A 17,303-nucleotide genomic window follows, 5' to 3' on the forward strand; every position below is an offset into this window, starting at 1 on the left:
GGTAAGGAGTCATTCCAATCCCGGGAGCGGAAAGACTTACCTTAGGGGGAAAAAAGGACGGGTATACACTCGCGCACACACACACATATCCATCCACACATATACAGACACAAGCAGCCATATTTAAAGACAAAGAGTTTGGGCAGAGATGTCAGTCGAGGCGGAAGTGCAGAGGCAAAGATGTTGTTGAATGACAGGTGAGGTATGAGTGGCGGCAACTTGAAATTAGCGGAGATTGAGGCCTGGTGGGTAACGGGAAGAGAGGATATATTGAAGAGCAAGTTCCCAACTCCGGAGTTCGGATAGGTTGGTGTTGGTGGGAAGTATCCAGATAACCCGGACGGTGTAACACTGTGCCAAGATGTGCTGGTCGTGCACCAAGGCATGTTTAGCCACAGGGTGACCCTCATTACCAACAAACACTGTCTGCCTGTGTCCATTCATGCGAATGGACAGTTTGTTGCTGGTCATTCCCACATAGAATGCATCACAGTGTAGGCAGGTCAGTTGGTAAATCACGTGGGTGCTTTCACACGTGGCTCTGCCTTTGATTGTGTACACCTTCCGGGTTACAGGACTGGAGTAGGTGGTGGTGGGACGGTGCATGGGACAGGTTTTACACCGGGGGCGGTTACAAGGATAGGAGCCAGAGCGTAGGGAAGGTGGTTTGGGGATTTCATAGGGATGAACTAACAGGTTACGAAGGTTAGGTGGACGGCGGAAAGACACTCTTGGTGGAGTGGGGAGGATTTCATGAAGGATGGATCTCATTTCAGGGCAGGATTTGAGGAAGTCGTATCCCTGCTGGAGAGCCACATTCAGAGTCTGGTCCAGTCCCGGAAAGTATCCTGTCACAAGTGGGGCACTTTTGTGGTTCTTCTGTGGGAGGTTCTGGATTTGAGGGGATGAGGAAGTGGCTCTGGTTTGTATGATCCTCCTGCATAAATGATTTCTTAAACATGAAATTTACAAGGGCTTCCTTCTGCTGTCTTCTATTGTCACCCCAGACCGGTCGACAAGTGACTGGATACAAGCCTTCGACTTCCTTAGTGATTTTATGTATGACCACAATTTTCTCATGTTTGGCAAGATCTTTCACTAAGGTATTATGGTGGAAGTAGTTGTATGCTTTGTTCATTGTTCTTCTTATGGATGCACGGATTTCTAACTAACTTTTGCCTATTGACAATTGTGTGTACTTTTTTAAACAGAGTCCAAAAATCTCAGTTTCCTCATCATTTTCTAAACCTGATTGTTACACCATGGTGTGTCTTTTCCATCCTTAATCCATTTACTCGGCACATACCAGGTTTTGGAATAGTAAACCTACTTCAAATCCAATAATCCAGCATTGTCAGTGTCACGAGCCCATTCACCAGCTCAGACATTTATACAAAATGTTTGTTCATGAGAAAAATTACACAAGGCAAACTGGATTAATTTTGTAGGCACAGTCAAGGAACACATGTACGACACCTACACACCCATTCGTTAGATTATAAATGCTATGCAGGATATTCGGAAATTCCTGTTCCTTTTAGGACTTGTAGAGAGGAACAAGTTCATAATATTTTGCTGTTTGTGCAGTTGCAGCTGTAGCAATTCTGAAGTTAATTTCTGACAAAGTTGTTTGTGCACTGTTATACAGTTATTAAATTTAGTAATTTTCAGTGGTCTCTCATGCTGTTTCTGACGAAATAAAGGTTTACTACTCTTTTGGAAACATTCACCCAGCACGTTTTTTTTTTACAGTTGTTTGTGCGTTGAAGTCATAGAATGGCTTCCAGCTGACATTTCTTATTGTTTGTAGTGAAATATTTTGGTAGAACTTTCATTCACTGTGTTTAATTTTGTTGAGTGTTCCAGTGGTTACTTGACTTTTTGATTTTAGATAAGAAATTGTGTGAAGTTTTTGTGGGATTGGTATTAGTTGTGGTTTAGTAGTATTAATAAAAGTAGTCGCTTTCTTAGTAGAGAGCGAAATTCAGTATCATTATTGTTAGTTCTTTAAATAGTTCTACTGTTGTAATTTAACTTAGGTAATGTGGACGTTCAGTATTTTTTCAGTCACTGTTAAAATTCTACCACAAGTGAGAAGTGTGGGGTTTGTCGTAGGTTTGCAAGTAATGGGCTATGGATCTGGAATTTGTTCAGAATATTTTCATTGGGGGGAATGTAGTGGGGAAGCCAGTGTGCATTCTAGTGAGATCCTTTCCTGGAAATGCAGAATTTGTAGCAGAAATAAGTTGATAGAGGAGTAGGAGTGTAAGATGTGTGCCCTTCAGGTGCCGTCACCAGACGCAAAAGAGGAACTAGGAGGATGAAGGGCACTGATGAATGGAAACTTGTGGTTGGTAAGACGACAGCTAAGGAGGAGGAGATATTCAGGCAGTTGTACTTTGCGTATGACCAATAGATTTGACCAACTGTCAGAGTTTAGTGGAGAGGAACCTCTTGTAGCTGTAGGTGCAGGAAACATGCAGCAGACCTCAGCAGTTAGGGGGCCTAAGTCAGCTGCAAATTCTAACAGTCAGAAGAAGGTTCTGCTGCTAGGTAGGTCGCATGGTAGAGGTGTGGGCCAGTGGTTGCAGGAAGTGTTGAGTATCAGGTCACCAGCATTGTGATGCCTAGTGCGGGGTTGACTCAGGTGACTTAACAAATGGGAGTAATGTAGTTGTGTGATGTAGGTGGTGACCTGGTAAAGATAGCAACTCAAACTGGTGGCACTAATGTGCACTTCACACAACTGTTTCAGCGTCATGATCGGCTTAATCTAAATGCTGCTATTAGGTGTGTTAACAAGGGGCTGGAGAAGGCAATGATGGTGGAGAGCCTGGGCTCACATGGCAGTGGTGGCAGCTGAATGAGTCTATCAATAGATCATATTTCACTAGGTGTGGCCAGCACCTCAATAGGTATGGGAAGGTGAAGCTGGCAAAGCTTATAGGTATCCCCGCTTAAAGGAACAGACGAATCACGTTCAGAGGTGGTCAGGTATCGAAGTACTGAAAGAATTAGCATATTTCATCAAAATATAAGACATATTAAAGATCAAGTTAGTGAACTGCTTATAGATGTTGAGTCTGACATTACCGGTATATCAGAGCACCACTTAAATAATTTGACAATTCAGAGGCTTCCTTTACCAGGATACAGATTAGTTGGCTGTTTGTCAAGGAGTTCTTTGCAGATTGGGGGAGCGGCCATGTATGTAAAAAGCAGTATTTCATTCGAGTCCATAGACATAACGTGGCACTGCACTTAACAAGTATTTGAATGTTGTGCAGGAGTAGTTGAATTTAGTGAAACTAAACTTCTAATTGTTGTTGTTTGTAGGTCACCTGACTGACTTTAGGGCATTTCTGCTCAAGCTAAAGAGAGTTCTTGGATCACTTTGTAGGAAGTACCAAAAAACAGTTATATGTGGTGACTTCAATATTAATTTTGTATGTGATTGTGCAAGAAAAAGGATGTCGGAAATCTCCTAAATTCATATGATCTGATGTAAGACTGTTTTTTTTTTTTCCAACCAGTGTGCAGGGGGAATAGTTGCACAGCTATAGACAATATTTTTATTCATTCTTTATTAGTAGAGGAGCATTCTGATAGTAAAAGGGTGAATGGCTGTTCAGACCATGATGCACAAATTTTAAAACTGACTGGTTTTAGTACTCAAACAAATGTTATATATAATTGTAAACTATGTGGAAAAGCTAATACAACGGCAATAGAGAGTTTGTTTAAACCTCGTTAATGAACAAGAGTGGCAGGAAAGTAAGTTCGTAGTAAAAATATTTCCAGTGAATGATATTTCTGTAACAAATATATGTACAGTATTTAACAATCACTTTGTGACCACTGATGATGCATTAAATAAAAACTTAGTTTCTACAGGGAATCATATAACTCTCTTGCAAAATGTCGTTCCGAGATAGACTGATGTCTGAAATACTACTCCGTGATACTAACAGGTGCGAGGGGGGATTGAGTGCACAATTAAATCAGTGAAGACTAAGGACTCTCATGGATATGATGGACTGCCTAGCACAACATTAAAGTACTGTGCTGCACATGTTAGCCTTGTACGGAGCCATATCTGTAAGTTTTAATTTAAGAATGGTCAGTTTCCTGAACATTAAAAGTACTCAGTAGTAAAGTCGCTTTATAAAAAGGAATAAAGTAGACAATTTTAGACCTATTTCTATGCCATCAGTGTTTGCAGAAGTTACTGAAAAGGCTGTATATGGAAGGATAATTGATCATTTTATTTCACATAATTTGCTATCAAATGTACAGTTTGGTTTTAGAAGTATATGCTATATTCTATATCTACATGAGTACTCTGGTATTCATAATAAAGTGCCTGGCAGAAGGTTCAATGAGCCACCTTCAAGCTATCTCTCTACCAATCCACTCCCACCTGACTGGTATACAATCTGGACCGGAGGCCTTGCCTTTATTAAGTGATTTCAGCTGCTTCGTTACACTGAGGATATCTAGTTCTATGTTTCTCATCTTGGCAGTTGTTCTTGATTGGAATTCAGGAATATTTACTTTATCTTCTTTGGTGGAGGAGTTTTGGAAAACCATGTTTAATAACTCTGCCTTAGTGGCACTGTCATCAGTGACTTCACCGTTGTTATCGCGCAGTGAAGGTATTGATTGCGTCTTGCCACCGGTGTGCTTTATGTATGACCCAGAATGTCTTTGGGTTTTCTGCCAGATTTTGAGACAGAATTTTGTTGTGGAAATTATTAAAAGCATCTCACATTCAAGTATGTGCTATATTTCAAACTTCTGCAAAACTTTGCCAATCTTGGGGATTTTGTGTTCTTTTAAATTTGGCATGCTTTTTTTGTTGCTTCTGCAACAAAAATCTGACCTGTGTGTACCATGGGGGATCAGTACCATCACTTATTAATTTATGTGGTATATATTTCTCAATTGCTGTCGATATTATCTCTCTGAGAACATTCCACAGCTTTTCTAAACTTACATGATCAGATAGGAAGGAGTGAAGACTGTCTCTTAAGAAGGCGTTAAGAGCATTTTTATCAGCTTTTTTAAAAAGATATACAGGGTGATTCAAAAAGAATACCACAACTTTAAAAATGTGTATTTAATGAAAGAAACATAATATAACCTTCTGTTATACATCATTACAAAGAGTATTTAAAAAGGTTTTTTTTCACTCAAAAACAAGTTCAGAGATGTTCAATATGGCCCCCTCCAGACACACGAGCAATATCAACCCGATACTCCAACTCGTTCCACACTCTCTGTAGCATATCAGGCGTAACAGTTTGGATAGCTGCTGTTATTTCTTGTTTCAAATCATCAATGGTGGCTGGGTGAGGTGGTCGAAACACCATATCCTTAACATATCCTCATAAGAAAAAATCGCAGGGGGTAAGATCAGGGCTTCTCGGAGGCCAGTGATGAAGCGCTCTGTCACGGGCTGCCTGGCGGCCGGGCCATCGCCTCGGGTAGTTGACGTTCAGGTAGTTACGGACAGATACGTACCAATGTGGTGGCGCTCCATCCTGCTGAAATTGTGGAATTTGCAGCTCTCTGCTAGCTCTGCGAGTCAATTTTCCTGGGCTGCGAACAAATGCTTGCTGGATGCGTGCTACATTTTCATCACTCGTTCTCGGCCATCCAGAACTTTTCCCTTTGCACAAACACCCATTCTCTGTGAACTGTTCATACCAACGTTTAATACACCACCTATCAGGAGGTTTAACACCATACTTCGTTTGAAACGCACGCTGAACAACTGTCGTCAATTCACTTCTGCCGTACTCAATAACACAAAAAGCTTTCTGTTGAGCGGTCGCCATCTTAGCATCAACTGACGCTGACGCCTAGTCAACAGCGCCTCAAGCGAACAAATGTACAACTAAATGAAACTTTATAGCTCCCTTAATTCGCCGACAGGTAGTGCTTAGCTCTGCCTTTTGTCGTTGCAGAGTTTTAAATTCCTAAAGTTGTGGTATTCTTTTTGAATCACCCTGTACTTTGCGTTTCTTTCTGATGGTTGTAGGTGTTACGGTATTCAGCTTAGCAGCAACTGCCTTTTGTCACAATACTCACTACTTGTTCAGGATTATTTGTTGCTAAAAGGTCAAGTATGCTTTCGCAACCATTTTGCTTCGAGTGGGCTCATGAACCAATTGTTCAAAATAATTTTCTGAGAAAGCATTCAGTACAATTTCAGATGACATTTTATGCCTGCCGCTGACTTTAAACGTATTATTTTTCCAGCACATCGAGGGTAGAATGAAGTCACCACCGACTATAATTGTATGAGCAGGGTACTTATTTAAAATGAGACTCAAGTTTTCTTTGAACTGTTCAGCAACTATATCTTCTGAGTCAGGGGTCAGTAAAACGATCCAATTAACACTTTAGTCTCATTGTCAGGTACAACCTCTACCCATACTATTTCACACGAACAATCTACTTCAATTTCGCTACAAGGCCAACTAACTCTGACAGCAATAAATACTCCACCACCAACTGTATTTAATGTCCCATTTCTGAACAATGTTAGATCGTTTGAAAAAAATTCGGCTGAATTTATTTCTGGCTTTAGCCAGCTCTGTGTACCTACAGCTGTGCTTTCTATAAGGGTTTGGAGCTCTGCTTCTTTTCCAACACAGCTACAACAATTTACATGTACAATACCAATGATTTCTACAACTACCTTACTGTTTTTTACCTGCCAACTTTTAGACGGACGTCCCTTCTGTGGTTCCCTGAGACCCTCTCTGTGAGGTACTGGGTGGACTAAACAAAATGTTCCGAACACTAGGCACATTTTTTGATTAAACTACGGCATTTGATTGTGTTGATTACAAAATATTGCTCCAGAAGTTGGACCATTATGGAATACGGGGAGTAGCTCACAACTGGTTCACATCTTACTTTAACAACAGACAGCAAAAGGTCATTATCCACAGTGTTGAGAATGGCTATGATGTGTGGCCTGAGTGGGGCACAATCAAATGGGTGGGTCCCCAGGGATTAGTGACTGGGTAACTTCTGTTCCTTATTTACATAAATGATATGCCCTGTAGTATTACAGGCGATTCTAAAATATTTTTGTTTGCGATGACACTAGTTGGTAGTGAAGGATGTTGTCTGCAACACTGGCACTGTTTCAAATACTGCAGTTCAAAATGTAAGTTCGTGGCCTGTAGAAAATAAAGTAACGCTACATCACAGTAAGACTCAGTTTTTACAGTTTCTAACACACAATTCGACAGAATCCAACGTTTTAATTTCACAAAATGGGCATATGATTAGTGAAACGGAACAGTTCACATTTCTAAGGGTTCAGATAGATAGTAAACCGACATGGAACCCCCACATTCAGGATCTCATTCAAAGACTTAATGCTGCCATTTTTACTATTCCAACATTATCTGAAGTAAGTGATAGTTCATCACAAAAAGTAGTCTACTTTGCTTGTTATCATTCGCTTATGTTATATGATATTTTGGTGTAACTCTTCCCATTCTCAAAGGATATTTTTCGCCCACAGACAGGCAGTTCGGGCAATAAGGTGTGCAGTATACTGCTGCATCCATTTTCAAAAAGCTACTACAAGTATTCAAAAATCTTAGCAGTGATCCACACACTTTCAAATCAAAATTGAATTTTTCTCATGTGTCACTCCTATTCTGTCGAGGAGTTCCTTGAAAAATTTCGCCTAGTCCTGTGTTATAGTGTTGATTGGGTTTACATAAACTTATGGCTTTCTTTTTTTAGGGTTCATAAACAGTTTACTTTATCTGTTATTACTTTTACGTTATAATTTCATGTACTGACACATTCCATGACCTTGGAGATTTGCTCCTCAATTTGGTCCTACGGAACTAGACACGTAAAATAAAAATAATATTGGAAGAGTTTGTGGTGGTTTGTTAGTGAGTTATTTTGATGCTGGTAGTTATGAACAACAGATTCAGTTTTGGGTTTGGAATTATTAGTGCAGTGAGTTGGGTAATGGTTGCAGATTCAATATGATGGCGTATTAGCTACTGATGTGACAACAAAGTACGAGTCAGTCCCTGCATGTCACGAAGGGAGTGACGTGTTGAGTATATTTAAATTCCTATAGTTATTTGGTTTAGTTGCCATGTATGTGAAATATTAAATCTGTGGAGGAAGTATGAGACTGACCAAAGGGCTAGGAACCAATACATGTGGCACTCTTGGCAGGACAACATATGGTGTTCTATCTGAGGAGTTCCTAGTTTAAGAACTCTAGGCTTGCTGTTTGAGAGTTTGTTTTGATGACATATTGTTTTGCAATGTATGGTATGTGTGTTTACGTGCGTAACTGTGCACTTCTTGCATACTGAAACTGGTGCGTACAGGTCTTTGGTTGTGTTGTTAACTGCTGGCAATTAGCTTTCATTGTGAGTGGCAGATATTATGAACTTTATTTTACCTACATTGGTGAGGTTAGGTTGTCAATGTTAATTATATGATGCAGTTTTGGTTTTGTGGTACTGTGGGCAAGTGGCAGTTGTGGATAATTCCTTTTGTTTGTTTTTGCAATTTTTTCCTATATGTATTGTCTTGCTTTGTGACTGTTTTGTATGATATGTCTTTCAGATTGACATATATAACTCAATTGATGTTTTCATTACCACTTACAGTTTGTTAGCTTTCATTGTCCACCTTTTGCTTTTTGGAAACTGTTTTCTTGCTTACTGTGCTGTTGCAAATTGTATATTTTACTGTTCATGTGATTTAGCGGTTGTTATGTTAGATTTTAGTTTGACTGAAACCCCACTTTCCTGCAAGCGTCATGTTAGCTTAAATAGTTATTACGAATCTGTACAATCTGTATTGATGATCACATTTTTGCACCACGGAAACATTTGAGGTTACTTGACACCACCTTGAAATCATGTCTGTGTTGCATCTAAGTGCATGGTGGAGGGTACCCTGTGTCACTACCAGTAATTTCCTTTTCTGTTTCACTCGCAAACAGAGTGAGACAAAAATGACTATCTATATGCCTCTGTACGAGCCCAATCTCTCTCATCGCATCCTCGTAGTCCTTACACAAAATGTACGTTGATAACAGTAGAATCACTTTGCAGTCAGCCTCAAATGCTGGTTCCCTAAATTTTCTTAAGTAGTGAGTGCTCTTTGAAAAGAATGTCGCCTTTCCTCCAGTGAGTCCCATTTGAGTTCCTGAAGCATTTCCATAATACTTGCATGTTGTTCAGAACTAATGGTAACTACTCTAACAGCCCGTTGCTGGGGGACAAGGAAGGAGCCTCCACGCATGCACTATCTGAGATAAGAGACCGAGAAGCATCTGTCAGATAATGCTGGCGTCCCCCGGAAACGTTGCAATAAAAGACAACGACCAATCCTTCCAACATCGGAAAAGCAAAAAGAATGGGCTCTTCTCAGAGCCAACTCTGACGATGGCAAGCCTAAACATAGAGGGTATCACCAAAAACAAACAACAAATCATATCACAACTTTGCTGCACACACAAATGGGACATACTTTGTATACAAGAAACAAACAAGAAAGAAGGGGCAATAAGACCAGAAACAGAAGGAATGAAATTAGCCATAGAAAATCCACATCCTAAATATGGCAGCGCTGTCTTCACAAAACCTGAGATGGCCATAATATCAACTAACAGAACTACATACAATAACATAGAATTACTGACTGTTGAGTGTAGCACCTTCACTGTAACGTCAGTATACAAGCCGCCCGGAGAGAACTTGCCGCCAAACTTCAACAACCAGAAAACACAGTTCATCTTAGGAGACTTTGACTGCCACAGCACATCATGGGGCTACAAACATACAGACGACAACGAACATAAATTAGAGCAGTGGGCGGAAGTAAGTAACTTATTCCTGATCCCAAGCTACCATGCTCGTTCAGCAGCAAAATCTGGAAGCGCAAATACAACCCTGATATTTGTTTTGTAAGCGCAAACGTGGAAGACCGATACTTAAAAACTGCATACGCACATCTTCCTAAAACACAACAACGACCTATCGGAATCCAAATATACGCTGCTTTGAGAACAACGAAAATACCATTCCGCAGACGCTTCAACTTTAAAAAAGCTAAATGGACAGAATATGCTGTGGAACTGGATGCAGAAATAAAAAATCTATACCTAATTCCAGAAAATTATCAAACTTTTGTAGAGACCCTCCAAAAGATTTCTCGAAGACACTTATCCCGAGGCTGCAGAGAGCATTTCATCCCAGGTCTCTCTGACGAATCAAAGAACATCCCGAGGGAGTACGAAAGGCTTTATGAACAGGACCCCTTTAGTGAAGAAGTAGTCCAATGTGGAGAAACACTAATGGAAATGATTAGTGAATCAAGACAAAGGAAATGGGTTGAAACTGGAAAGAATGGATATGACCCACAGTAGCAAAGTCGCTTGGAACTTAATAAAAAAACTTAATTGTGACTTCAGGACAGCTAAACAATGCTCTTCAGTAACACCCAATGAAATTGCCCATCAGCTCCTACTAAATGGAAAACCCAACAAGAAATGTCAGAAAATAAAAATCAGCAGAATTCAGAGTCAAGAGTCAAGCATGTTCGAAATACCATTTACCATGAAAGATCTTAATCATGGAATGAACTCAATGAAAAATGGGAAAGCAGCGGGAGTCGACGATATATGCGTGGAACAGATCAAACAGCTCGGACCTAGTCCCAAGCAATGGATCCTGCAGCTCTTTAATCATTGCTTAAAAAACGTGTAAGATCCCAAAGATGTGGAGTAAATCAAAGGTTGTGGCGCTACTAAACCTGGGAAAGACGCAGGTAAACCGAAGAACTATTGCCCAATAACACTCCTGTGCCATCTGTACAAACTGTACGAACGAATAATCCTAAACCGCATAGCAAATATCGCAGACCAAAAGCTTATTCCCCAACAGGCTGGATTCAGACCCGGGAAATCATGTACCAGTCAAATCCTAGCACTCACATAACACATAGAGGAAGGGTTTGAAAACAAACAAATAACAGGTGTAGCATTGGTGGACTTAAGCTCTGTTTACGACACCGTCAACCACAGAAAGCTCATGGAAAAACTGTACTGTAAATTTAAGGATCATCAGTTCACAAAAATCACTGAATCTCTGCTGCAAAACAGACAGTTCTATGTAATGCTGGGGGGAAAAAAAAAAAAAAAAAAAAAAAAGACCGATGGCGTCGACAAAAGAACGGTCTCGCCCAGGGCAGTGTGCTGTCCCCCCTACTATTTAACCTATACACCTATGATCAACCAACACCGGAACGTACTACCCATTTCTTGTATGCTGATGATCTGGCCATTACAGCGCAAGGAAATAGCTTCGAGGAAGTAGAAGGGAAATTAGAAAGCTCGCTGCAGGTAATGTCTGAATACTATAAAGAGAACTTCCTCAAACCAAATCCATCTAAGACACAGGTTAGCGCTTTCCACCTACACACAAAACAGGCAAACAGGAAGCTGAACATCACCTGGAATGGCAACAAACTGGACCATACGGACAATCCAACATACCTTGGTGTCGTGCTGGATAGATCACTGACGTACAGATATCACTGTGGAAAAACCTGCCAAAAAGTTGCTGCCAGGAACAATATTTCAAGAAAACTGACGAATAGTAAATGGGGAGCTAGTCCGACTGTATTACGAACAACTGCTCAAGCACTTTGCTTATCCACATCAGAATATGCATGCCCTGTGTGGTCCCGATCCACACATGCCAAAAAAGTCACTACAGTCCTTAATGAAACATGCAGGCTAACAACAGGATGCATGAAACCCACTCCACTTGGGAAAATATACAAAGCAGCTGGATTCTCATCTCCTGAACCCCGAAGAATTGCGCCCGAACATACAGTAAAATTTTAACAGATTTTCGACGAGTGCCACCCGCTGCATGGTTCTTCATGTGGACGTAGCAGACTTCAATCCCGTAAGAGATTTCTCACTAGTGAATTGAACGAGCCTCCAAAGGACTACCCTACCTCACGAGAAACACCCAGCGGCAATACATCAAGCTGGAAGATTTGGAGAACACTGAACCGCATCAGAACAGGCTAGCACCAGTTAAAGCAAACCTAGTCAAATGGGGCTTCAAGGATGAAGGAGACAACAAATGCGATTGTGTTGAAGTTCAGGATATGGAACACCTTCTACAGTGTTCCATCTGCCCCACAAGGTGTACCCTTGACAAACTACGGCCTGAGAAGAGATAAACATTGGACTTGGCCCGACATTGGGCTGAAAGGCTTTGAAACAAATCTCCGGACACGAAAAAGTAAAGTAAGTCTGAATTGCTTCAATGTCGTCCTTTAATCCAACTTTGTGCAGATCTCGAACACTGGAACAGTACTCAACAATGAGTTACACTAGTGTCCTATACAGATGAATCACCCTTTCCTAAAATTCTCCCAATAAATCGAAGTTGTCCATTTGTTTTCTCTACTACAATCCTTACATGCACATTCCATTTCATACTGCTTTATAATGTTATACCTAGATATTTAATAGATGTGACTGAGTCAAGTGGCACACTACAAATACCATATTCAAACACTATGGATTCATTTTTAGTACTCATCTGCATTAACTTAGAATTTTTTTTTTTTACATTTAGAGCTAACTGCCATTCATTACACCAATTAGAAATAATGCCAGAGTCATCCTCCTACTGTCACTCAGTGATGACACCTGTCCATACTTCACAGCATCATCAGCAAACAGCCACAGACTGCTTCTTACTCTGTCCGTCAGATCACTTACGTATATAAAATATAACAGCAGTCCTGTCACACTTCCAAGGGAACTCCTGACGATACTCTTGTCATTGAGGACAACATACTAGGTTCCATTACGTAAGAAGACTTCAAGTTACTCATGTACCTGGGAACCTATTTTGTATGCTTGTACCTTCATTAACAGTCCACAGTGTGGCATTGCGTCAAATGCTGTACATAGGAGCCACCTGTTGCTCTGCATCCATGGTTCGCAGGGCCTGACGGGAGAAAAGGACACACTGAGTTTCGTACGAGTGTTCTTTTTGAAACAGTGTTGATTTGTGGGCAGAAGCCTTTCCCTCCCAAGGAAAGTCATTATATTTTAACCGGAAATATGTTCAAGGATTCTGCAGCAAACGAATATTAAATATACTGGTCTCTAATTATGTACTTACATTCTATCACTCTTTTTATACACAGGAATTACCTGCGCTGTTTTCCAATTGCTTGAGACTTTGCGCCAGTTGAGAGATTTGCAATGAATGCAAGCTAGGTATGGGCCCAATACTTTAGAGTACTCTTTGTACAACTAAAATAGGATTACATCAGGACTTGCTGACTAATTTGCTTTCAACCACTTCAGCTGTTTCTCTACAACAGGAATGCTTATTTCTATATCCTCCATACAAGAGTGTGTGTGATGGTCAAATGATTGTATGTTTGTATGATTCTCCTGCGTGAACCATTTCTTCAATTCAAAATTTAAAATTTTGGCTTTACTTTTGTTATCTACACCACACTGGTCAACAAGTGACTGGATAGAAACCTTAGACCCACTTAATGATTTTACGAAGGACTGGAATATTCTCAGGTTCTTGCCAAGATCTATTGGTAAGGTATGACAGTGGTAGTCGTCGTCAGCTTCGTGCATCAATCTTTTTACAGACTCAGGAATTTCTGTTAACTTTTGCCTGTCATCATTTGTGCATTCACATTTGAATTGAGAATACAAACAGCCTTTGCTTCATCAGCATTTTTCAAATGTTGTCATTAAACCACAGAGCATTTTTCCTGTCCTTAATTCACTTCCTCAGCACATACTTCTCCAACGTAGTCTGTTTAAACTTTGTTTATAATTTTTCTGCATTCACTGTACTGAAACAAAAATGATGTCAATTCATTATTCAAACTGTCTAACTGCTCTTTCTAGCAGAAATACTCTTGGCCTTTTTGGTTGTTTTATTAACTTTAGAACCCAAAATCACTGTGATGGCATCTTTGTCACCAATCTCCGCGTCTATAACAATGCCATTGATTAGGACAGACCTGTTTGTAGTTAAGAAGTACAAAATATTTCACTGCCTGTGGGTTATCCAACTAGTTGCTGTGTTTATTTTTAGTTTGCCCCCACCCAAAAACCCCCGCTTGTCCCATTAGTTTCATTATATTTTTGGAGGAATACGTGTGTGAGGGTTTTCGATCTATTTTTGTGTTGTCATGTTTACATAATGACGCCATAGTCGCGATATGGGAGTTGTCGTGAATGGTCGTTTCTGTCATTGGCGACAACGCAGACGGGTGGAATCGGACGTTTCCGTTAACCTGACTTCCTGTCAATGACTAAAGCCATGACAGTGGAACTGGTTGGCTGGTAAAAACATCCAACAATTAAATTGATTTCACCTAGACCTATTATAAGTGACCAAGTAACTTCACTGTCATACTCAAATTCTATCTCAGTAGAGACGCCAGAAGTTTCCCAGGGGGGGGGGGGGGGGCAGTAAATTAAGGAACAGATAAAAGAAATATGCTTTTCTTGCTGTTTCCAGTCATTCAACAAGCTTCTTATTAGTACCACATTGGGCAGGTCTAAAGAAAATACATTCGTATGGGATATGTCAGCATGTTTGCAATCCATCAAAAATTCCCCAACAGGCAAGTCAAATTTTGGATGGAAAGTGATCTGTAGACATTAGAGCAAAACCTGGTGTGTCCCAGGGGACTAACAGCACTCCAGAAACAATCTTCCACCCCACAGAGGACTGCAGTGACTCAACCAACGCCAAGGGGCATGTTCTGAGAACAAATCTTTCATTCTATAGTGAAGTGTGTGCCACTTCTGAACTTCCTGGCAAATGAAAAGTTTGGAAAGTAGGAGAGAGGTACCAGATGTAGTAAAGCTGTGAAGGCATGTTGCTAGGCACGCCTGGATAGCTCAGTAGGCACGATCAGGGAAGGTGGGGTTTCAGCTTTGAGGCCCTGATGGTTAGTAGTACAGCTGTTGTTGTTCATGTTACATTTTAATGACTCAGCGGCAACCTCAGATTTTTACCACAAGTGATGCACTTTATTGTGAACTCAATTCTGTAAAACTTGAAACTACATATAGCCACATGTAGATCTGGAAAAGATATCAACATGTTGCAGAGACTGACAATTAACCCTCAGTGAAAAGTTATGCTAGACTGTGCACTTCATGACACATGTATATATGGTATTCTTTGGCTATAAGATTAGTGAGCCATAAGCAGAGTCAATAATGTCATACAAGTATCTAGGAGTAAAAATACACAGAGTTGTCAAATGGTATGAGAACATACATTTAGTTTTACGTAAAGTAAACGGAGACTAATAACGATTTGCAGAATACTGTATAAGTGTGTCTTTTTACAATAGCAACTGCATACAAAATACTTGTACAGTCCATACCCTAATCTACACATGTGTTTGAGACCCACATCAGATCAGACTAACGGGGGACATCAGAAAATCCAAAAGGTCATGTGATCGGTCACATGCTAGACTAGAAGAAATGTCAAAAATTTTTAACTGACAAGCACTAGAAGAAAGACACTACCTCTCTCTTATGGAGCTAGACGATAGGCCACGGTGTAATTGGAAGGTGACAATTTGGTAGTGAGTTGGTGAAATCAACAAATACAAATGCTAAATAAGGTGGCTGTAACAGAATGTTCTTTAGCATAGCATGATTTTATGTTCATGACATATTTAACTCACTTTTCCATATTTAATGTACTTTTTGTCATAGAGACTAAATCTGCAAAGTAAATTCTGAAAACCTACATAAGAGGGCCTACTTAACTTCAACCGCCTTTAAGGACAGAAATAACAGATTAACAGAAACTTTCAATAGCACTTCAAAAACTCACCAAAACTCATCTTTCAACCTAACCTAGATCTCAGACATTGCTACAGATCAGTATGCTAGCACAAATAATACTCTGTACTTCGATCTACACTAGAGATTAGTCACTACAATGTGCACTTAAAAGAAAAGGTCAGTGTCTGTTCTCTTTCTGTCTGCCTGTGTCACATGCCAGAACACCATTATGCCACAGGACAAAGCCAACATCTGGTACCAGCAGGTTCAGCTCACCCAAAATTAGAATATTTTACAGCCTTCCACATATCAAGAATTAGGCAAATAGCAAATTGTACAGAAGTGTAAATGCAGATATTCTACCTATACTCCATCCATGAAAGAAACTAGAATGAACCTTCATATGTAGTATGACGAGGGGGTGGGGAGGGAGGGGGGGGGGGGGCAGGAAATGTATCTCTCATAGCACAGATGTAAATGTAATATTCAAATTCAATAACATCTTTGATGGACAAATTGTCCACATGTTTACAGGACTAATGATAATCCACGACAGGTGAGGTGTTTAGCATATAATTTCTGATAAGACAGTCTCCAAAAGCTGCAAAAGAAATATCAAACAACGAAGTACGAAACATGGTAACACAAAAAGGATGGTGAACTAAAACATTAAACATAAAAACAGCATGAAGAAGATAAGTGAATACACGAAAAGTGAAAACAATAGAGATGCGGCTTATTCAGTGACCTGCATGGCGAGGAGCAACACAGCCAACATATTAAAGGAATCTGGGCAATTCTGTATATGTCGACAAGATTAAATACTTTTAAACTAAATTATATATACAAGGGTATTGCTGAAGGCTTAACTACATACAATGTACCTGCAAATAAAAATGTCCATATTTGAAATGAACATACCTTCACTAGGTTCCTCCACCATTATACCAGAAAAGGGTGACTTCTCAAAATTTTCCTTTTTGCCTTTGTGCGCATTGACAAATTCTTCTGACATGCCAACGGGATATTTGGGTTTTGATTTTGCGAACAACCGGCCCTTGCTCTCATATCTACAAACATTGTTTTTTTGTATACATGTAAAAAAACAGCGTTGTACAACGATCGTACGTTTTTTCCATTAGTATGCTCATACGTTGTTATACATACATTGGAACTTCTTCCTGTGGTACATAGCCATCCCTCACTCTTCTCTGCTTTCTCCATGTGCCATCTGGCCTTTGGCTAGCGGCAATAAACGTCGCCCCTGAACATTTAAATAATATAAAACAATAAACGATAACATCATGAACGGGAATGAGATTTACTTATGTGTTATTTTCTCTATGACTTATTAAGTACGAAAATGTAAACACACACAACACAGCACTTATCCGGGTAACCTCACACACAAGCCCAC

General features: G+C 40.1%; 1 protein-coding gene across 1 annotated transcript in view; it reads right to left on the minus strand.

Annotated features, from left to right (window-relative positions):
- Positions 1–17,303, minus strand: part of LOC124788564 (partner of Y14 and mago) — a 35,569-nt gene that overhangs the window by 18,040 nt on the left and 226 nt on the right. The window contains exons 2-3 of the mRNA XM_047255834.1: positions 17,054–17,150; positions 16,808–16,956 (exon numbers count right to left, since the gene is read on the minus strand). Coding sequence (XP_047111790.1) covers positions 16,808–16,956; positions 17,054–17,150 — 246 coding nt within the window. The remainder of the gene's footprint in view (positions 1–16,807; positions 16,957–17,053; positions 17,151–17,303) is intronic.

This window comes from Schistocerca piceifrons, chromosome 3 (assembly GCF_021461385.2).
Source record: "Schistocerca piceifrons isolate TAMUIC-IGC-003096 chromosome 3, iqSchPice1.1, whole genome shotgun sequence".
In the NCBI taxonomy this organism is placed as follows: Eukaryota; Metazoa; Arthropoda; class Insecta; order Orthoptera; family Acrididae; genus Schistocerca; species Schistocerca piceifrons.